At 43.8% G+C, this 24,119-nt stretch overlaps 1 protein-coding gene across 1 annotated transcript in view; it reads right to left on the bottom strand.

The window, feature by feature from the left end:
• Positions 1-23,122, bottom strand: part of Fam169a (family with sequence similarity 169 member A) — a 56,903-nt gene extending 33,781 nt beyond the window's left edge. The window contains exons 1-3 of the mRNA XM_028871689.2: positions 23,048-23,122; positions 1,815-1,949; positions 87-186 (exon numbers count right to left, since the gene is read on the bottom strand). Coding sequence (XP_028727522.1) covers positions 87-186; positions 1,815-1,946 — 232 coding nt within the window. The 5' untranslated portion in view covers positions 1,947-1,949; positions 23,048-23,122. The remainder of the gene's footprint in view (positions 1-86; positions 187-1,814; positions 1,950-23,047) is intronic.
• Between the last annotated feature and the right edge of the window lie 997 nt (positions 23,123-24,119).

Genomic DNA, 24,119 nt, shown 5'->3' on the forward strand with positions numbered 1-24,119 from the left:
TACAACAAATTATTTTATGTAGTTTTTTAGTAAAATCCTGACAGTTTGAATTCCAGCTCCCCACAAAAGTGAAGCAAAGAAGAGACCTGTGAGCGAGTCCTCAGGCGCAAAGAGAGCAAGAATCCTCTGGGTCTGGCTGCCCCCGTAGAGAGGCACAAAGCCCACATTTGACAGGCTGATGGGAATCTGAGGTCAAGACGATTCAAGGTTAGTGAGAATTTAATGAAAATACCTGACAGACAATTCCACAGGCACTGCCAGAGCGTAGGCTTTCCTCTAGAGTATTCCAGTATACAGCTTCATTTCATACAACAGCCCCAGTCTCTCCCAAAGAAAACACACACAAACCAGCAGCAACGCAAGAGGCTTCTCTTCTGCAAGAATTTTCTTAGGGAAAAAATGACATTCCTGACGCCAGCCGTGCTGCGAGGAAAAGCAAGTGTCTCGGGAGAGGGACGGGCTTCTTCCTCTAGTAGAAGCAGCCAGGTGAGTGGCCCGACGCTTCAGCGAGACCCATGCACCACTTGCCCACCGCTCCGCTTCACTGGCTACACTAACTGTCCACCTGGGGTCAGTCAGAGAATTGAACACACTGGTGCTGGAGAAGCTGTCCAGTTCTTCATGTCGGGGAGGGGAGGTGGCTCGGTGCGTAACAGAACTCGCTCCTGCGTCTAATCATCGAGTCCCACGTGGCAGGAGGAGAGACCTGATGTCCACACATGACCACCCCCCATAATAAAAAATTTTAGTTCTTTAATTACTCCCAAAAGCAAGCTCTGAGACCTAGAGATATTAAGAAATCTGGCCACTTCAGTTCATAATGGAATTTAAATGACCCCCAAGTCTTTTTTTTTTTTTTTGGTTTTTCGAGACAGGGTTGCTCTGTGTAACAACTCTGGCTGTCCTGGATCTCGCTCTGTAAACCAGGCTGGCCTTGAACTCACAGAGATCCTCCTGTCTCTGCCTTCCGAGTGCTGGGATTAAAGCGTGCGCCACTACCACCACCCGGCTTAAATGACCCAAAGTCTTAAAGTAACACGGCTTACTGATCAAAATTTGTATTTTTCAATATTACAAAATTTTCAAAGAAGGGAAGAAACAATTCATGATGCAAAAATGTAATTTTGAGCCTTCCTGTTTTTTAATTACAAGGACTTTCTAAATTCAGAATTCCAAATCTCACGTAAATTTAAGTGGCACCACTCTGACATGGTGCCTTGTCCTAACAAAACTGGTAAGCTTCTTACCTATAAAACTAAAGGCGAAAGAGAAGCCCGGAGTAAGGAATAACCTGTGTGTCTGTCTTGACAGACAGGCAGGCTGGGAGGCTGGCTCGATGGAAAAGCACTTGCTACCTGAGCAGGAGAGCCTAAGTTCAAATACCCACCACCCACATAAAAGGCAAGCATAGCCGTCCCCTCGAGCCTGTATGCCAGCCAGCATGCGGCTGGGGCCCAGAAGGACGGACCTGAAAGCTCACTGGCTATCGAGCCTAACTGAAAGGACAAGCTTGGGTTTGGTCAAAGGGCCTGTCTCACAGGAATAAAGTATAAGGCAATAGAAGATGACATCCAATGTCTCCTCTGGCCTCCATACGCATGTACACACACACACACACACACACACACCAAAAACCTTGAGCTGTCACTCAATTTGTTAATAGTGATTAATCAATATTAACACACTTTACTAGTAGATTCCTGGTAAACCTCTCACTTTTTTGACACTGATATTTTTTAAAAAGATACTGATTTCGTATGTAAACTAGACTGAAAGGTTGGTTTAAAACAAAAATTCACTGCAGAATGCCTTACCGTAATATTGAGAACAGAAAAACACTCTGGATTTTCAGGGTCCCCACACCTTAAGTTGGAGAGGTAATCCTCAGCAGAATTTTCCAACTCCTCATGAGTGCAGTTATCCAGCAAATCCACAGGGAAGGCCATCCTCTAACAAATATGGAACAACACACTTAGAATGAATGCCTCTTTTCTTAAACAAACAAACAAATAAAAAACTACTGCAATACCCCTATTGTATTGTAAGGAGACCTCTATACTTCTATTTCACTATGTCCAGACAGACAGCTTGAGACTTGATTTAGGCACATGTCAAAAACTTTCTAGTATTATTCATTTGTATTCAAACAGCCAACAAAGCCAGACATGGTAGCTCACACCTGTAATCAAGCACTCTGGAGACTAAGGAAGGAGAATTGATTAGAGTCTGAGGATATCCTGGACTATACAGACAGTTTCAGGCCAGCACAGCCTATTTGTGTAAGACTTTGTCTCAAAATAACAACAACAAAAAATAGGCAATGAAACAAGAAATCTATCCAAAGATTATTGATTAATAATAACTATGAAAAGTTATTGTTAATCATTAACAAAATCTATGAAAAGTCACCAAAAGTACAGTCAGCAAAATTCAGTCTCCTCAATAAACATGTGGTATGGAGTTTACAGGAAAAAAAAGTAGGAAGTAATGTAAATCCAAAGAAACTTAAGAGACATACCAATCCTATGTATTCTGAAGAGGATCCTGACCAGGTGTGCTCTTGAAAAATGTCATGATAAAAAGTTCAACAACAATTAAAATCATGGGGCTCCAGCAACAGGCCAGCGCTCTTCCAGAGGATTCAGATTCAATTCCCAGCACTCACAGGGTGGCTCAAAACCATCTGTAACCCCCAGTTGGGGGCGGGGGATCCACCACCCTCTTCTGGCCTTTACAATCACCAGACAGGCAGTGCACAGCTACACACACACAAAGGACTCGTGCACATAAACTTTGTTAGAAATGAAATAAAATGGCAACTCCTAAGCTACTAGTTCTTAAAGAGGTAAGAACGAAGGTGTGTGGTCCTACTCTAAGAGTTCTCAGATTTGTTAGGACAGGGCTTGCGGGTGCCCCGGGGGTGAGGGAGACCCACCACGCAGACGGGGCAGGGGGCTGCAGAGTGAGCCAGGGAAAGTCACTCAGGCCATGCAGACAAATGTCCATGTGGAAAGTTCATTACTAAAGGGAGAGAGGGGAGAGGGGGGAGGGAGAAGGGAAGAGGGAGAAGGGGAGGAGAGAGGGGGGAAGGAGAGGGGGGACGGGTGGGAGGAAGGAGGAGTTTTTTTCCTTAAAGGGGACTTTACATCAGATGAACTCCAGACACTGGGGGGAGGGGGGGTCCCCAAAGGGTGGTTCAGATACTAACACGATTCATACACTTTCTCGTTTGTAAAGCATTTAGTGTATGTGTCCACGCCACGGCTTGCCACTTGAGGGGAGCCAGCTTTTCCTTCCACCACGTGGGTACTGGGTACTAAACTGGGTATTCAGCATGGCAACACACTCCTTTACCATTAAGGCACCTGGCCCCACCCTGACCCCATTTTTATTTACCCAAAATGAAAACTGGAAAGTCTAATTGTAAAATTTCCTAATAATCTCTTCAATTTTTGACTTATGGATTAACTGACAAGTTTTGATGGGGGAGGGGGCGTTCGGCACGTGCCCCTGGCTTGTCTGTGAAGGTCAGAGAACACCATCTCCTTCCACACATGGGTCCCACCCTTCACACTGTCAGGTTTGACAGCACGTACCTTTACCTGCTGAGACATCTTGCCGCCTTGAAATTCAATTTTTATAAAAGTATAAAAGGACTTAAAATACAAAAAACAAAACAAAACAAAGAAACCAGAACTTTCTAGTCCTGTTGCCACCAGAAATGAAGTAAAGGGCAAAGGGAGGGGAGAGGAAGAGAGTGGTCACCAGAGCGGAAGGAAGTCAGCTGGGGTTGTGTAGATGTAACCATCCTCCCACATGACCTTCAAACCCATTTTATAAGCGCACAGCTAGGAGAGACACCGTTGACTACGTCTTTGCTGAGTTCTGAAGATACGATGAGGAGACATTTTACCACTACTTGAAATCTGGTCTTAAGGACTTTACCACTGAAAATCTAATTTTATATGTCTGTATTTTTTAATCACATTGATTTTTTTAAGTCAAAATCTATTAGCAAGACACTTAAATTCAATCCTGCAGTTAGTAAATATAAATGTATAACATTTCCAATTTATGGAAAGAAAGGAAAGTCTGTTAGTAAATATAAATGTATAACATTTCCAATTTATGGAAAGAAAGGAAAGTCTGTAAAACTATTTAAAAGTACTATCACAGGATTTCCTTTAAAGAGAAAGACAAACCCTATGATTTTCAGAGAGAACAACCAGAATCTTGGGTAGATACAATGTTATCAGAAAAGAACCACAAAGCCAGCCAACAAGATGGTGCAGGCAGATCTCTGAGTTTGAAGCCAGCCTGGTCCACAGAGTGAGTGCCAAGACGGCCAGGGCTACAATGAACCCCTGTCTCGGAAACTGGGGGGGCGGGGACGACTACAACAAAATATAAAGTATCAGCTCTCGAGAAAACAGCTTCTTGCCAGCTTAGGTAACCTTTTTGGCTGTCATAAATTCAAGTAGGAAAACACCTTAAGCTGCATCCTGAAAGCAGTGAGAAGCCCTGGGTTGGCTGGCTGGGAAGAAGGTCACAGCAGAGGCAAGTAGAAGGAAGGGGAGGAGAGAGGACCCAAGCACTAGACGCCCCGTTCTGTGGGCAAATGGAACAGGACTAAAGTACGACAGCAACTCCTCTCCTTCATTCTCAAGCCTTTTCAGAAGGAACGGTCTAAGCAGAGACATAACTCCAGGGCTTGTTTTTATTGTCCATTGTCATTCCTTTACTTGTATACACAATTTAGTTAAAGTAGAAAACAATCCTGTTTCTTGAGTTTGGCAATTCAGATGTTCTCAAACTCAGAAGCACAAAAGCACCAGGAAAAACTACTTAAAACTATAATTTATGAACAGCTTTACAACTACTAGATCCATCAAAGGTTTTTTTTTTGTTGTTGTTGTTGTTATTGTTTTGTTTTGTTTTTCCAGACAGGGTTTTTTCTCTGTATAACAGTCCTAGCTGTCCTGGAACTCACTCTGTAGACCAGGCTGGCCTCGAACTCAATGAGATCCGCCTGCCTCTGCCTCCCAAGTGCTGAGATTAAAGGTGTGCACCACCACCACCCAGCCATCACAGGTTTTAATATGAAAAAAAAAATTAAAAATAATTCTCTACCTCTAGAGACCTAATAACAGCCAAATCCACCACTGTTTTAATATGAAAAAAAAAAAAAATACTTCTTTAACTCTTGAGGCCTAATCACACATATACCCTACCTTCTAAAATTCCTCTGTCTCCTAGTCTGCCCCGAAACCCACCACTTTTCTGACTAGCTCTCTCAATGCTACACTTCACTAATTTTGAAAGCAGGAAATACTGAGAAGCGTTTATATTCAGGCTTTAAAGACAGTCTTACATTTAACACATTTATAGCAATCATAATTTGAATGTTGACATAAGCATCATTTAAAAATATCTCCTAAATCTCTAAGGTACAGATTCACGACATTTTATTAGTGAAGAGATTTATAATTTAAGAAACTTGGGCTGGGTGGTGGTGGTGCAAGCCTTTAATCCCAGCACTTGGGAGGCAGAGGCAGGTGGATCTCTACCAGTTCGAGGCCAGCCTGGGCTACCAAGTGAGTTCCAGGAAAGGCACAAAGCTACACAGAGAAACCCTGCCTCGAAAAACCACACACACACACACACACACACACACACACACACACACACACACACACACACAAAGGAACTTGACCAGTAGTAAAGCAGGAAAAATATGAACCCAGGCAACAAAATACACTTTCCATTATAATTATATATTATATTTATTTCCATTATAATTATCTTATTTAATATGCAAAATCACACACCAGTATTTTTTATAGTTGCATAAATTTTTTGTTAAACTGTTATAACTATTTATGATTTAATATTTTATATACATATTGCATTCTAAAGAACACTAGAACTGGAACTCTGTTACCCTGGGTCAGCTTGGCCACTACCTTTATGGTCATACACAAGTTACTTACCGTCTTCAGGCTTCTACAGTCTCGTTAGTGATGCGACACAACTGGACAGACTAATTCTACAGACCTTTTAAAGACCTAAATTCTTTTTTCCTCCCCTAAATTTTTATAATTAGAAAAAAAAATCATAGTGGCTAGAACTACATAAACTACTAGCATTATAGTGGTTCTGCCCCAGTTAACAAAAGCAAGGAAAGATGTAAGGCTTGAGAGGGAGGATGTTGTGATAAATCCCTCAATTCTCTCTTGTTTTTAAGCTTCTGTTCAATGTTACATAACTGTAAAGCTGTCAGGTCAAATTCTGTCAAGTACTTTAGGCTCTGCCCATGAGATAAACCAAAAAGCCTAAACAGATTCTACATGACTGAGAAAGCGTAATGCCGCCGTAAGCCAACTAGCTCATCAAAACTGACACAGAATGGACAGTGAAGTGTAAAAATTGTCCAAATAAACTTATGAATTAAACAAACAAAGGGTATGCTCGGGGATCCTGGCCAAGCTGTGCAGAAACACAAGCAGAAGTCTTGCAGAACTGTTCCAAGATGCCATACGCCCCAGACACTCTGCCTCCACTTCCTATAATCTCACTCTTTTCCCTAGATTTATATAACTATGTAGAAGAATGAATGTTCTTAATATGTAGAAGCAGAGTAGGAACAAAAGAGCCCATCACTGTCATTCTCCCTCTACTTACTGCTACTCAACTGTACCTTAAAAACAGAGGGGAACGTATTTCTGTATTCAGTCTATAACTACTGCATCATTTCTGCAGGTTCCTGCTTCTGTTTGGGGGCTTCTGAGGGGCAGATCCCAAATCAAAGTACAAACATTTGAGGGGGAAATTCTGAGAAAACAATTATCTCCACCAATCCAAGTCATAGTCCTGTCCTGACTCACAATGATTTCTTCTTCAAGAGCAGGCTAGATTTCTAGGTACCAGTCGGCAACACTCTCAACTTCACACAAAAGCTACTTTCTAACCTTGTGATGCTTTAACTCCTCCCTTTTCTCCCCAATTTCCTTCCCTAACCAGCACAAGACCTGTACTACATCATCTCAACTGATCTCTCTGCCTTACATCTTTTGATTCTGGTCCCCTTGCCCTCCACAGGTTGAGTCCTAGATGCCCAAGTTGCATCCAAACAATCGCCTTTACTCTGAGAGCTGAGAAGTTGAGTGTGCAAATAAAGAATAACTTAAAAAGCTACTACTACCACCACCGCCCACCTCGAAGCAGTCCTTGACAGTGCTCAGAAAGCCCTTGGCTCCCTGCATGTCAAAGGCTGGCTTACACTGGGTAAAGACTGCCTCTCAGTTTGCAGACAGGTAGACAGGATCTTAAATAAACCGTCCTTAAAGACTGACATTGATGTCTCCAAGAGCTGTACCGCAGACCCTAAAGTAGGCACCTGTATTCATTTGACAGATAAAGAAACTAAAAATACAATTTCTTTTTCAAGGGCATATAACCAGTAAGGATCAGAGGAGACTGACTTCAGTCGGTATTTGTTCTTTCAATGACAATGCTGCACCATCTCTCAAACCTTAGGTGTCAGGGACCTTAAGAGCACCTATCAAAGTATTAAATATAAATACTCTTTTCAAAAATATTTTAAGCCGGATGGTGGTAGTGCAGGCTTTTAATTCCAGCACTTGAAAGGCAGAGCCAGGCGGATCTCTGTGAGTTCGAGGCCAGCCTGGTCTACAGAGTGAGATCCAGGACAGGCACCAAAACTACAGAGAAACCCTGTCTTGAAAAAACAAATCAAAAAAAAAAAAAAATTAAGAAATACTCTAACAGAAAGTTTAATTCTCTCTTCATGTCCTAGAAAATCCTTGGCACTAGGACTCATTTAAACAGGAAAGTCTCGGCATTTTGTATGCTATTGGGTCTATACTGGTTCATGTCATCTGCCCTCGAGCCAAACTGACAGGATGTAGTTCACAACCTTGGGCAACACCTAAAGATGGGAACCCGCAGAAGGAAAGGACCTCTGTTGGGGCAGAAATAAACTGTGGGTAGCTGAGCGTGTATGAAAAGGCCTGCGTCTGCACTGAGCTCGCTGTGGCTGCCTGTGACCTCAGCCACTAGGGAGGCATGAGGACCCCTTGAGCTCAGGAGCTTGAGGACAGTCTGGCAACACTAAGACTCCAACTCAAAAACACTTAAATTTGTATCTAAAAACAGAAAAGTCACAGGCAAATTATAATCAGTCTGACCCATAATCCACAAGGGCTAATCCACTAATATAGACAACAAAGAATTTTTAAAGCTAAAATGCATAAACTTTGGCAAAGGACATGAACAGAATTTTTCAAACAGAAAAAATAAACATAAAAAAATGCCAATTCCTTTTTTAAAAAAGCCTACCTGCATATATATTTTAAAAATTATGAAGAGTATCAACATAAATGTATATATAAAAATCTGAAAAGAATACATACTGCATTGTTAACAGTATTGAACCCTGATGAAGAACGACCTTAAGGAAGAACACAAGACCACAGATTACATTCAGAGCCTTCCTCCTGCGGCTCACTCTGTAGCCCAGCCTCTCCTGAACGTATGTGGTAACAGGCTGTGTCCACATCCTACCACTAAAGAAGGCAGGATATGAATTTGGGGTTCTGTGGTGGAAGCAAAGCAGGACTCATGTGGCTGAAATGAGATTCAAAGATGTCTGAAAGGTGCTGAGTGGTCAGAACACAAACACTAAATGACTCTCCCCAGCTGGGCGATGGTGGTGTACATCTTTAATCCTAGCACCCAGGAGGCAGAGACAGGCAGATCTCTGTGAGTTTGAGGCCACGAGGCTAGCCTGGTCTACAAAGTGAGTTCCAGGACAGCCAAGGCTATCCAGAGAAACCCTGTCTCAAAAACCAAAATAAAAATAAAATAAAGACTATCATCCCCAGGAGTGGCTGGTAAATCCTCCTTACTAAGTCAACACTATAAGCCAGATACAGAGAACACCTCGTACACTTCCGACACATTACAAAGTCTAACAAATGATCTTAAATCCAAAAGACATGACCCACAACTGAAGCTTCCACTTAAATACATGCTGTACTAGATAAGTACTATATACTATGTAAGTACAGCATGTATTTAAGTGTATTTAAGGACATCAGCAACTCCAGTGCTCCATGACGATTACCCAACACTGCCTATAACCTCAAAGAAGCAATTTACAAAGCGCAGAGAAAGTACTTAAGTGAATGCCATAAAGCAGTGTTCATTTCAATATTAAACCTAAGACTCTTTGTTTTATGTTGGTTTCTCTACCACATAAGCACATCTGACTTTACTGGGATTTATTAAAGTTTCTGGGTTTCAGCACAGCCTGTCTCAATACTAGTTCTGTGAAACAGGAGTACAAACAATAATACACTTAGGGTTGCCATCTTTAACACAAAATACCACAGGCATTTGTCTCATTTAGAACCACAAAGATTGTTTTTATGTATGTATGTATGTATGTATGTATGTATGTATGTATGTATGTATTTTTGGTTTTTCGAGACAGGGTTTCTCTGTGTAGCTTTGGCACCTTTCCTAGAACTCGCTCTGTAGCCCAGGCTGGCCTCCAACTCATGGAGATCCGCCTGCCTCTGCCTCCCGAGTGCTAGGATTAAAGGCGTGCGCACCGCGAGCGGTCCTCCCCCGACACACACACACACACACACACACACACACACACACACACACACACACACGATTGTGTTAAACGTAAAGAAACTCGTCTAGTTCACAAGTAAAACACACACGGCAGTGCTTCCTTTTGGCCTACTCATGAAATATCACAAGGACCACCATCCTCCACTCCTCCTCTCTAATGTCGGCGCTAAATGGTCACAGTTGGGGAAGGGTCTCTCCAGAGGCCCAGGGGTTAAAGGCGTGGGACCCAGCCTGTGTCACTCGACCACTGGGGGAACCTTTAAGAGGCAGGGCCTAGCAGGAGGAAGTTAAATCACCAGAAGCACGAATGCCCTGGAAGGAAACAGTGGGACTCCTTTTCTGTTGCCAAGGCAACAGCTTTACTCTACCCATGATGGACTGCCTCCCCAATAACTCAGCAATGGAGTTAAGCACCCACAAACTGGAACCTCTAAGCCATGAACCTCTTTTAAGCTATTATCTCATTCTGCCACAATGATTGATATAAAGCTAACACACTAAGGAACACAGCCAGGGTTCCCGCCCCGTACAGCCTGGGCATTTCCCTCTCCTGTCCAGGCCTCTGCACTCCTCATTTTAGAGTCACAGACCTATGGACACACCTGCTCTTGCTGCCCTCTTGCAAACAAACATGGACTTACTTACCTAAGAAAGAAAAAATATTCCCTTATTTCTCACTAACATCAGGCCCACAGGAAGGGATTACAGATAGTAGTACGTTTCCTGCATAACTTCGAAACATATCTGAGCAAATGAATGACTAAATGAAAATTTGCAATGAACTGTAGAAATGATCCCTGCAAAGTCTTTGAATGACAGCCTGAAAAAGGAGGGAGAGAGCCGCAGACAGAACCCAGAAAGCAGAGAGAAAGGCAAACAATTGGATTTAGCAAGCCAGTTAAGGGACATAAAGGCAAGTGGGAGGGAAATGCAGAAACATAAACTGAGGTCAGGCAACAGCAGACTAAAAATACTGTCTTAGTATTCTATTGCTGTGAAAGAGACCCCATGACCACAGCAACTGACAAAAAGAGAGCATTTAATTGGGGCCTGCGTGCAGTTTCAGCGGTTTGGTCCATTATCATCATGGCAGGGAGCATGGCGGCATGCAGAAAGACATGGTAGCTTAGAGCTCTACATCTGATCTGAAGGCAGCAGGAAGAGAGAGATACTGGGCCTGGCCTGAGCTTTTGAAAACCAAAGCCCACCTCCAATGACACACTCCCTCCAATAAGTCCACACTTCCTTCAGCAAGGCCACACCTCCTAATCCCTCTCAAGTAGTGCCACTCCTTAACGACCAAGCATTTAAATATATGAGCCTATGGGGGCCATTCCTATTCAAACCACCATAAATACTATATTACACAATCCTAGACCTTATTTGACACATTAGCAGAAAGCCATTAAGCAACTCTAAACAGGGAAGACAGTCAAGGATCTGTTTAAAGACAGTTTACCCAGCAGATATATGCAGGATGGTTCACTGGAAGAACTGAACAAAGAGACAAGTTGAAGGGATGCTAGCAGTATCTTGTGAATAGAGAGTTGTCCTTTAGAACCTATGGTAGATTGGTTCCAGGACTCATTCCCAGCTTAAAAATCCAGACATTCAACTTTCTTGTATGAAATGCCACAGCATTTGGAGATTATCTGTGCACATCTTTCTGCAGACTTTAAACCATCTCTGGTTACTTATAATACTGAAAAATGTAAATGCTGTATAAATGGTTGCTAAATTGTATTATTTAGGGAATAATAAGAAAAGGTCTGGGCATGATCAGTGCAGGGGCAATTAGGTTTTCAACAGTTGACCTGAGAAAGCTTGTATCTGCAGATGCAGGTTCTTGTAATATGTAACATGTGGCAATGGGATTCTTTTTTCCTCATTTGTCTAACCTATCAAGCTCAAAACTCTAGGAAAGTAAAACCTATTTCTTCATACACATTAGAAACTGAGAACAGATCAAATGATTTCTGACGTCCTTTTTAATCAGGAACTTGCTTACTTTCCTTCAAAACACTAGCACTTATTTGGAAATAGAAGCCTGGATTTACAATGGGGTAGTGTCCCCAAATTTTCATTTATAATTATTTTTAAGCTCAGAATGTACTTGCTACTTACCATGTACCAGGTATGTGCTAAACATCCTACACATATTATCTCATTTGTTTCTCAAAATGACTCAAGAAGCAGACATTTTATATACATTTTCCAAATGAGTCTTAGGCCGGAATAATAAGCAAACTGATCAAGCTCTCACAGCTAGAAGTAGAGCCAGGCTCTTACCCTAGGCAATCAGTCTACAGAAGCTTTTAACCTGCTGGCCAAGTTCCCAGGTCAAAACAAAAGGCCAGCGAAAACCACAATGTACCTAAATACAACACAATTATTATAGACTGTAATAACCATACTATTCGATCATTCCTAAGACGATAATTTTTTAAAACTTGCAATGTAGTTTCCTTAGACTTGCAATAATTCTTACACTGTATTCAGAATTTTCAGATGGTTACTTCACAATTAGGAAAAGAAAGGGGGCAATAGTGGTAGACTTCTTTAATCCCAGCACTCGGGAGGCAGAGGCAGGCGGATCTCTGTGAGTTTGAGGCCGGCCTCGTCTATGGTGTGAGTTCCAGGACAGCTAAGGCTACAGAGTAACCCTGTCTCAAACTCAAAAGAAAAAAGAAAAAAAGAAAAACAAAACCTTAAGCCAGAGGCTGTAGCTTAGTTGGTAGGGTATCTGACTAGCGCATACAAAGCTCTGGATACAATCTTCAGCATCACATAAGTGGATCTGGTGACACACATCTGTAACGTCAGCACTTTCCAAGTACACACAGGAGAGCCGGATGTTCAAAGGCATCCTCAGTTACATGGTTAAGTTTGAGGTTAACCTGAGTATTGTGTGACACACAAACACAACACACGCACAGACACAGACACACACACTACCCACCCCAGATAGGGAGCCCACTACAGACCAAAGTATGTGTGTTACCAAAAGTCCAACTTGGTGACCCAGTGAGTTTTATTGGGTCAGTTACAGGAGCAGAAATGACTCAAAGACAGCTACATCAACAAAGCCACCCCAGCATGGTGACAGCTCACAAAAGCTAGGAACCACACTGCACAGGCTGGGTGCCTCTTACACTGTCACATTCTCCTGCCATCATGAAGTACAACCTTGGCCACCTCTAGAGCACAGTTTCTGTGTGCTGACCGGAGGAAACACTTCCCAGAAGACTTCAGCTCAATGCTGCTGCTCTCTTCTTTTTATTATGTGTACAGTGCTCTGCCTGCGTGGCTCAAGAGGGCACCAGATCTCATTACAGATGGTTGTGAGCCACGGTATGAACTCAGGACCTCTGGAAGAGCAGCCAGTGCTCGCTCTCAACCTCTGAGCCATCATCTCCCCAGCCCCCGATGCTGGTCTCTTCTTATCTTCAGCCCCAGCTGACCGACATTTATTGTTCCAGCAAAGCAAAGGTTTTACTTCACTGGCTCTGGTCTCTGGTTCTTCAGCTCCGGCTGACGAGACACCACAGATCCTTCATGAAAACCGCCCAGTAGTCTTTGCTTCCCTCTGAAACTTCATCCTCTGCACTGCTCTCAGCATTTTTAATCTTCCAAGCTCCCACAGAACAGCTCATCAAGCTTTGACACTCAATGGCTTTTCTGGCCCGAAGTTCCAAAGTCCTTCCACAATCCTCCCACAAAAACACATGATCAGGTCTGTCATAGCAATACCCCATAATCCTGGTACCGATTTCTATCCTAGTTAGGATTACTATTGCTGTGATGAAGCACCATGACCAAAAGCAAACTTGAGAAGGAAAGGGTATATTTGGCTTACGTTACCACATCCACAGTCCATCATTGAAGGAAGTCAGGACATCTCAAACAGGGAGGGAGAGGATCTGGAGGCAGGAGCTGATGCAGAGGCCACGGAGGAGTGCTGCTTACTGCCCTGCTCCCTCTGGTTTACTCAACTTGCTTTCTTATAGAACCCAGGACCACCAGCCCAGGGATGGCACCACCCACAATAGGCTGGGCCTTCCCCATCGATCACTAATTAAGAAAATGCCCTACAGCCTTGCACACAGCCCAATCTTATGGAAGCATTTCTTCATTGAGGGTCCCTCCTCACAGATAACTTTACACTGTGTTAAGCTGACATAAAACTATCCAGCACAAGACTGTAAATCCACATCAACTGTTTTATTAACTACACTATGCTTTTGTACCCCCTCTACAGGATGAGGGTACAGAAAAAGTTAATATTCTCCAGGCAATTTAAAAAAATATACCGTGTGTGTGTGTGTGTGTGTGTGTGTGTGTGTGTGTGTGTGTGTGTGTAAGTGTGTGTAATGTGTGGATGGTATGTACTCACTCATAAGTGGATACTAGATATAAAGCAAAGGACAATCAGACTGCAACCCACAGATCCAGGGAGGATACTTAGCAACGGGGACCGACCCAAGGATGACTGTGGCTTATAAGTTTTGGTTTTGCCCAATCACTGGGCAAGCATTAGTGAAACATTTAACTATTAGGATAAGAATTTGTATCGTATCAAGCTGATGAAAGAATATACTGGCTGTACTTTGAGGATGGGAGGCTAAAATCTTTTTAGATTGTGGATTAGCCTACAGAAAAATGTCTGCCGTAAATCGAACAGTGAAGGGGAAGATGAATAGGAATCTCACACAACTAAGTAAAACATAGCTCTCTGAACAGATGAAGATAGGTTTCTTCTGTATCCCAGAATCTAATCAATATTTATATGTTTAAAAAAAAAAAAAAGAAAGAAAGAAAGCAGATTGTAGCTGGGTGTAGTGGTGCACACCTTTGATTCCAGCACTCAGGAGGCAGAGGCAGGCGAATCTCTGTGAGTTCGAGGCCAGCCTGGTCTACATAGTGAGTTCCAGGACATTAAGTCATTTAGCTTTGGGAATTCAGACCCTACCTTCAGTTTCCTGCTTTAACAATCTGCATATGAGGATTAATGTCCCAAGGCTTAGCTAAAACAAAAACCTTAGAAAAATAAAGAATTGGGGAAAAAAAAAAAAAAGAAATCAATCTGGGAAACACAGTGAGACATGCTCCCATAAATAAATAAATAGAATGAATGAATGAATGAATGAATGAATGAATGAATGAATACAGCACCCGCCCTCAATAAAAGTGCCAGAGTAGGACCCCAAACCAAGGTATGTCACACATCTTTCCACACCGAATCCCATTGTATCAAGATGGAATCTTATTTACATAGTGGCCCAGACCAAGATGTTCCAGTAAAAAAATTGTTGAATGGTAAAGTGAATAAACTGTCATTATTTCTACAATATATATATATATACATAATATGTATCGTGTGTGTGTGTGTGTGTGTGTGTGTGTGTGTGTGTGTGTGTGTGTGTGTGTAAGGGATGCCAGAAGCACTGGATCCAGAGCTGGAGTTACAGGCAGTTGTGAGTCAGAAGAGAGTACTAGGAGCCTACAGGAACAGTACATACTCTTAACCACTGAGATGTCTCCAGCCCCTCCAAACAAAACCTATACAGACTAGCTTTAACTCTACTTTCTTGGTTTCAAATCAACAGCAAATACTTTTATGTATTCAAACCCAAGAATCAGGACATCCAAAATGTCAACGTTTTTTGCTGACATTAGCTATATTTCCTTTTCTTTCTTTTTGAGATAGGATCTCAACTCTGCAGCCCAACCTAATCTAGAACTCACTAGGAAGCCAAGGCTGGCCTCAGTCTCACAGCCATCCTCCTGCCTCAGCTTCCTAAATGCTAGGATTACAGGTGTGAGCCATGGTGCTCAGCATTTAGCTGTGTTTTCCAATTGTGAGTGTAAATAGGAGAACTAAAGCCAATAAAGAAGTGCAAAACAAAACCACAATGAGATCCCATCCCACTCTAGTCAGAAAGGGTATCACCAATAAAACGACAAATGCTGGTGAGGATGCAGAGGGTTTACCACTGGTGGGAATATACTGGTGCAGCCACTATGGAAATCAGTGCGAGATTCCTGAAGAAAACTCAAAGAGAACCATCACATACGATGATCCTACCATGCCAGGAATTCCTGGGTATATACCCATAGGACTGTGTCAGCATACCACACAGAGACCTACACACCCATACATGTTACAGCCCTATTTAAAATAACCTATTTACGGAATAGCCTCACTACCCACCAACAAATAAATGGGTAAAGAATATGTGGTCTATATGTACAACGAGGTATTACTCAGCCATAAAGAAGGAGCTCTCCTCATTTGCAGGAAATGGATAGAACTGGAAATGATGACACTGGGTAAAATAAGCCAGGTTCACAAAGATAAACGGTGTTTCTCCTCTCACACACGCAATCTTTATTTGAAAAAGACACGAGGCAGGCATGGTTGCATACACTTAACCCCCAGCACTTAGAAGGCAGAGACGTAGGATCTTTGTGAGTTTGAGGCCAGCCTGGTCTATACAGTGTTCCAAGTGTTCTACATCGGGAGACCCTGTCGCAAAAAAAAGACATGAAAGTGGGGGGGTGACCTGAAAAGGATGGGAGTCCAAGGAGGGAGGAATGAGTCTGTACTAAGTACACAGTGTATATGTCATAAATGAAACCATTTTTTTTTCAATTAATCAACCTTTTTATTTTAAAATTTTTTATTTACTGTAAAATAAGAAAACAGGCACTTCAGGGTACAGGAGGCATAAAAATGACCAATATGATTTATTTTCAATTTCAAAAAACTCATATTTCCTCCACATAAATATATATACTAATGAAAATGGAAGGCTTTCATTTTTTTAATCAGAATTCTATCAATATTGTGTTTATTCTTTACCTCATAGAAATCAAAAGCTCTGGTTGACACAAGATCGATAAAACACAATTGTTTTGTTTTGTTTTGCTGTATTTTTTTTCTAAACAGGGTTTCTCTGTGTAGTTTTGGTTCCTGTCCTGGATCTTGTTCTGTAGACCAGGCTGGCCTCGAACTCACAGAGATCCGCCTGGCTCTGCCTCCCGAGTGCTGGGATACAATTTTTAAAATAAGAAAGTAAGGGGCTGGAGAGCTGGCTCAGTGGAGAGCACCGGCTGCTCTTCCAGGGCTCCTGAGTTCAATTCCCAGCACCCACGTGGCAGTTCACAACTGTCTGTGACTCCAGTTCTGGGGGATCTGACACCCTCACACAGACCCACATGCAGGCAAAACACCAATGCACATAAAATAAATAAGTCATTTTCTTAAAAAGGAAATTATTGCTTTAATGAATCTCAACAAAATGTCCTACAGGGGGTACACGTTGGGACCTAATAAAAGGGAGAAAAGAATAAGGTTCACTGAACTAGATACTAAGAATCACCCTAATTTCATTGCTGATAATCATCTTAACTTTCCTTAGGTCTGTCATCCCATGTAATTCTGTCAGTGGCATTTCTAGCTACGTGTGTAGCTATGGTTTGGACCTGAAATGTCCCTTACGGCTCAAGTGGTTTAAAATCTGGTCCCCAGCTGGTGGCACTCTTTGGAGAGGTTGTGGGACCTAGCTGGAGACCAGACTGAGGGTCTGTAGAATCTCAGCATCTCTACTTGCTCATCTGCCAAGATAAGAGAAGCAACTACCAAAAGCTCCTCCACCACAGTCAGCGCCGCATCCTTCCACTCGGGGACGGACCGTATCCTGTGACACTAGAGGCCAAATCAAACTTGTTTCCTTCAAGTTATTTCTGGCAGGGATTTTGTCAAAGTAAAGTCACTAGCCAGTGATGCTTTCACAGCTGAGGACACGGAGGACTGGGAAGATTGACTATCTTAACAAAAGTCAGACAGACAGACAACAACCAAGCAAAGTCCAAGCTCAAACTTTTGCCTCTTTGCCTTCGCTGTGAAATCTTACTGAAAAATGAGTACTGTGTAGTGTCAGCATAAGCTCATCAGATATATCTGGAACCAATCGAAGCTTAAAAACAGTGTGTGTGTGCTCGTGCGCATTCGATAGAGATAAAGAGAGAGAGAGATTTGGCCTCTAGAAATCCCTTTTAGTACAGTTTATTTTACTTTATCTAATGACATATATGTATACATGTATATTTATATACAACAAAAGGTCAAACTCACCGACTTTCCTTCCGTTCGGATTAATTCCTAAACTGGGCTCTAAGCTTTTCAGTCTATATATTATTTGACTTTGCAGCTACCAAAAAAATTGCAACCTCCCAAATCCAATCAATCATTTTTATTCTTACTCCTCCTGACCATGTTATGGGCCAGCCCCAACCTGCCATTTAAAACTTTTCTCAGCCGGGCGGTGGTGGCGCACACCTTTAATCCCAGCACTCGGGAGGCAGAGCCAGGCGGATCTCTGTGAGTTCGAGGCCAGCCTGGGCTACCAAGTGAGCTCCAGGAAAGGTGCAAAGCTAAACAGAGAAACCCTGTCTCGAAGAAAAAAAAAAAAAAAAGCTGTCAAATTCTTCGGGGCTGGAGAGATGACTCAGAGGTTAAGAGCACCGACTGCTCTTCCAGAGGTCCTGAGTTCAATTCCCAGCACCCACATGGTGGCTCATAACCATCTGTAATGAGATCTGGCACCCTCTTCTGTATGCATAACAAATAAATAAACCTTAAAAAATATTTAAAAAAAAAAAAAAAAGCTTTTCTCCTTCTTGGATACCCAAACCACTACTTCTTCCCAATTCTCATTTTTTCCCAGCAGCTGAACTCTGGCCTCTGCACAATTCATCTTCAGCATCCTTCCAAATGCTACAAACATGTCTCACCATGCCCTATATCTCCAAAAAAACTTTTGGAAAAACAAAACAAAACGAAACAAAACACATCCATCATTCAGGACCAAGTTCAACCATTACTATTTTGTAAAGTACTGGCTTCATTCATACAAAATGAATGTCCCCTCTTTTGTATGTCCCACATCCTCATGCTTAGTTTACCTCGGGACAGTACTTAATGGCTGTCCCATCGTAAAGACTATATTTCTAAATTATAGCACATTTATGTCTCTGTCCCCTAGACAAGTGTCTGGTTTGAAGTACTAACTATGGTGAATTTTCCAAACTAAACTATTTTTACACTTTCAAAGTTACAAACAAAGCAGGATGTGCAACATGGCACTTTGTGAAAACGTTTACTAAATTCATTTGTTCCTAATTCAAATTTTCAAAAGAGCTGTATATTTGTATTTTAAGGAACTTTTAAGGTTTTATTCAAAGCTTCATTAAACTACAGACTCTTCAAGGAAATGGCCAGTTTCTTTGGATCCTACAACATAAGAGACATCAATGGTTGCTTAACAAATGAAAGCTACCTTTGGTGTAGTCTAAAACTAAACAAAATAGCATTCTAACCTCCAATCTTTCTAGCCCAGGGAAAAGGTTAGGCTTCCGCTAAAACTCCAACTTTTTTTTTTTTTTTAAGCAAATTCTCAATTTTTCCCTGACTATCTTCAAATCATCACATCCTTCCCCCTTCATGAATTCCACCCCTGAGTAATGTCTTTCAAAGAACTGCAAACTACCTTTCTACAAATGAGGCATACCAAATTTAGAACTTAAATTCCAGGCTTAAAGAAACAAAGGAAGTATACAGCCCAATGCTGTCTGAAGAGATCATCATCTTGGAACAAAATAATCACACCACTGAACACACATACACTCCTAAGTCTTAGAAATGGGAAGGAACATGCCCATTTGTTGAACCTCTTACCTAACCAATCTTTACTACACCATCCTTGAAAGATACTGTTCCACCTCCTGACTGACTACTTGGTTCCTTTACATTGTAAATCCCTTATTAAAGTAAATACTCTGAATTTTTAGGCAGTTGATTTGATAGTACACACAGGCTTGAAAGCTTAAGGAGAAACATTTCATTTTGATTTCTCTGCCACTGATAACATATCACTGAAAATCTTAAGCAACCTTCAAGATAAAAAGCACACCCCAGTGCTGGAGAGCATTAGCAGCTCTTCCAGAGGTCCTGAGTTCAATTCCCAGCAACCACATGGTGGCTCACAGCCATCTATAATGGGATCTAATGCCCTCTTCTGGCATGCAGATATATAATACAGATAGAGCACCATATACATAAAATAAACTTTTAAAAAAAAAAAAAAAAGCACCTCCAGATCACTTCCAAACTCTTCAATTAAATACAACTGTTCCGATTAGGGAACTACTCACACAGTAACACAATCACTGTGAAAGTAAAAGCAGCTGTTGGATTTCAGGTTCACGCCCCTGGAGAGACAATCTCATCTCCCTTTAATAGGTCCAAATTGGTCACCTGGAGTCCCCCAGCTTACTTCGTTTACTCAGATTCCCTAACCTGAGACAGAGACTCAAGTATCTTAGGAGCCTTTCCCCTCTAGAATTCTGCCTATAAAGCAAGCATCATTAATAGGAAACATGAGGGTTGGGGAGATTGCTCAGAGGTTAAGAGCGCCGGCTGCTCTTTCAGAAGTCCTGACTGAGTTCAATTCCCAGCAACCACATGGTGGCTCACAACCATCTATAATAAGATCTGGTGCCATCTTCTGGCGTACAGGCATACTGTATACATAAGTAAATAAATCTTTTTTTAAAAAAAATGTAAGTGCTGGGTGGCGGTGGCACACAACTTTAATCCCAGTACTCAGGAGGCAGAGCCAGGTGGACCTCTGTGAGTTCGAGGCCAGCCTGGTCTATAGAGTGAGATTCAGGACAGGCACCAAAACTACACAGAGAAACCCTGTCTGGGGGGGGGGGGGTGTAGGAAGCATGATCTGCTGCTGGGGATGGTACTTAATATGGTAGCAGTTTAAATGCTTTTAAAAGTTTAATTTATTAATAAGGGTAACAGAAAATGTTTTACTTTCTAAAGTATTCAACCAGTATTTTTTCTCACAAATCAGAGCCAAGCCTTTTACTGAATGAAGAGAAGTCTTCTTCACTGGATGAAGAGTCAAGTCTTCTTCACTGGATGAAGAATCAAGCCCTTCACTGGAATAAGAGTCAAGTCTTCTTTACTGGATGAAGAGTCAAGTCTTCACTGGATGAAGAATCAAGCCCTTCACTGGATGAAGAGTCAAGTCTTATTCACTGGATGGAGAGTCAAGCCCTTCACTGGATGAAGAGTCAAGTCTTCACTGGATGAAGAGTCAAGCCCTTCACTGGATAAAGAGTCAAGTCTTCTTCACTAAATGAAGAGTCAAGCCCTTCACTGGATGAAGAGTCAAGTCTTCACTGGATGAAGAGTCAAGCCCTTCACTGGATGAAGAGTCAAGTCTTCACTGGATGAAGAGTCAAGTCTTCACTGGATGAAGAGTCAAGTCTTCTTCACTGGATGAAGAGTCAAGTCTTCACTGGATGAAGAGTCAAGCCCTTCACTGGATGAAGAGTCAAGTCTTCACTGGATGAAGAGTCAAGTCTTCACTGGATGAAGAGTCAAGTCTTCACTGGATGAAGAGTCAAGTCTTCTTCACTGGATGAAGAGTCAAGTCTTCACTGGATGAAGAGTCAAGTCTTCTTCACTGGATGAAGAGTCAAGTCTTCACTGGATGAAGAGTCAAGTCTTCTTCACTGGATGAAGAGTCAAGTCTTCTTCACTGGATGAAGAGTCAAGTCTTCACTGGATGAAGAATCAAGTCTTCTTCACTGGATGAAGAGTCAAGTCTTCACTGGATGAAGAGTCAAGTCTTCACTGGATGAAGAGTCAAGCCCTTCATTGGATGCACGGTATACTAAAGGATGGAAACCACTACAGCTATTTAGAGTCAACTTCAAATATCAAAATAACTAGAAATCTTTCAAAACCAAAAAATACACAGGTACAGGTTTGATTTATGATCACTGGTGTGGCAGGAGACTCACATAGGTTATATCTAGGTTCACCAAACTGATCTTCTTCACAAATTTCAAGAGGAATCCACTAATGACAGCCACTCCATTTCCATGCATGCCGGACTCGTTTTACTATCATTTGTCCTGAAGATTTATGACTAATGAACTCCTCTCAGGTTCCTTTCTCCCCTATTCTAAAGAAGCAACAGTTAAAAGTAGAAAAATAGTGCCGGGCGGTGGTGGTGGCACACGCCTTTAATCCCAGCACTCCGGAGGCAGAGGCGGGCTGATCTCTGTGAGTTCGAAGCCAGCCTGGGCTACAGAGTGAGCTCCAGGACGGGCTCCAAAGCTACACTGAAAAACCCTATCTCGAAAAACCAAAAAAAAAAAAAAAAAAAAAAAAAGTAGATAAATAAATATGTGAGCCTAATCTATTTCATATTAGTTACTAAAAATCATGCAAATACTTCATAGAACAAGATCTAGTTTGAACAGAATACCTATACACCCAATGATGTGCTTTAAAAAAATAAATAGAGCACACCAAACCCAGATCCATTAGAAGTCCCTCCAGGGCTCACATGTATGTATTATGCAACAACAACCAGCGATCCAGATGTTAATCCCTGTTGTGATGCAATGGTAAATACCAAAGGCAAGGTTGCAAGGGTAGAATTCATTCAAGAAGCCCATTTACAAAACGAATTTAAACAAGAATTACTATATGCTCAAGAATCTTGGCAAACGAGAAATTAATAATTCTGGGGGGGGGTTACATTAAAACCCTTCCTCTGGGCGATCTTTTAGCTGCGCGTCCCTCCTCTCCCAACCCCCTACCAAACCTCCACGGCGTTTTCACGTAGGTTTTGAAGAGGACGGCCTGAAGGGGGGATAGGGGAGGACCGGCATCAGGTGGTTGGTTACCTGGGGATCTACTTCGGGTAAGATAACCCGCGTAAAACATTTCCAGGAGGGAGCAATGTGCGTCCCGTCCTCCTTCCCCAGGCACGCGCATCGCAGCACACTGGGATCCAGACCCCAGAGCCACCCAGCACCCGGGACCGATCAAGGCTCCGTCCATCCTCCCCTCTCGGGCCGGCCGCACAGGCCTCTCGGCGGAGATCCGCAGGAGGGGCGGCCCGAGCACAGGGGACCCGAACGGGAACCGCAATGACCCGAATGCTGGAGGCTCGAGCCTCGTGCCGCACCGCACCGCACCTGGTCGGGAGCGGCGGGGCCCCCCGCGCGGCCGACCCCGGGGCTCGCACCCGCACCCGCGCCCGCGCCGCGCCCGGTTCCCGGTGGGGACGGCGGGAGGCGGAGGCGGAGGGAGCGGCTCGGGCGCTGCGGCCGCGACCCCGGAGAAGGCGAGCGCGGCATTCCCTCACACAAAATGGAGGCCGCCCGGCGCACCTGGGGTCGCCGCCCCCGGAGGTCTCCTCCCCACCGCACCGCACCGCACCCCACTCCCCGGGGCCGCCCGCAGCCCGGGCCTCGTCCGCCGCGCCGCGCCGCCCCGCGCACTCACCTCAGCCGCGCCGCAGGGGGCCCCGAAGGCGGAGCGCGAATGAATGAGCCGCCGGTCCCCGCCGCCGCCGCTGCCGCCGCCCGGCCGCAGCCCACCGTCCCCTCCGCCGGCGTGACGCACTGGCGCCGCGGCGCGCCCACCGCGAATCCCCCCGCCCGCCGGCCTCGGGAGCCGCCCCGCCCCAGGGCCGCCGCCGCCGCTCGCCCGGCTCGCCCGCCCGCTTGTCCGCAGGTGCGCGCCCGGCGCCGCCCGCAGCACGCCCGGCTCGCTCGCTCGCTCCTTCTCGCTCCCTCGCTCGCTCGCTCGGGCGGGCGGTATTAGAAGAGTGACCTTGGCTTAGCCCGGAATAGAAGCGAGTAAGCCGCCGGGGGGCCTCGCGCCCGGGCTCGCCGGCCTCTGGAAATTTCGCCCGGGGTGGGCGCGGCTTCTCCGGCCCTCCGGGGGGGGGGGGAATAAGGAGATGCTCGCCCAACCTGGGGGCGCCGCGGCCCCTCAACCCCCATCCAACCCCACCTCCTGACCCCACGGCCGCCCAGGGGCGCGCCAGGGAGAAGGGGGAGCGCGCGGAAGCCCCGACTTTAGGTCTGCCGGAGAAGGAGCCGTCGCGGCCCGGCGGTGACCTTTCCTACGTGACAAACTAACCTGACCCCGGAGGGCCTGCGCCATCCTCTCCTCCCCTTTCCCTCACCGCCCAGGCCCTTTGCCTGATGACACCCTACGGGGGGGGGACGACGACAATAAGTTCACGGGAATTTTAAGGATGGTAATTCTTCCTTGAAGCAATACATGCTGTAGTAGGAATATATTTCATAAAGATGCACAGCAATAGTGTTTGATTTTAAGACTCTTCCTATTTTACGTAAATTCTGGGAAATAAAATCATCCAATAGGAATGGCATTATGGTTCAACTCATTCAGAAAAACTGGAAATTACTCCGTCTATTTCCTGGGAAGTGTTTAATTAATCACGACACTAACATTTTAAGGATTCACTACTTACTTGATCCTTCAAAGAATGCTTTTTCATATAGATCTATTTAACGCTCACTGATTTTTACAGATGGGCTTTTTC

Source organism: Peromyscus leucopus, chromosome 11 (genome assembly GCF_004664715.2).
Source record: "Peromyscus leucopus breed LL Stock chromosome 11, UCI_PerLeu_2.1, whole genome shotgun sequence".
Classification (NCBI taxonomy): domain Eukaryota; kingdom Metazoa; phylum Chordata; class Mammalia; order Rodentia; family Cricetidae; genus Peromyscus; species Peromyscus leucopus.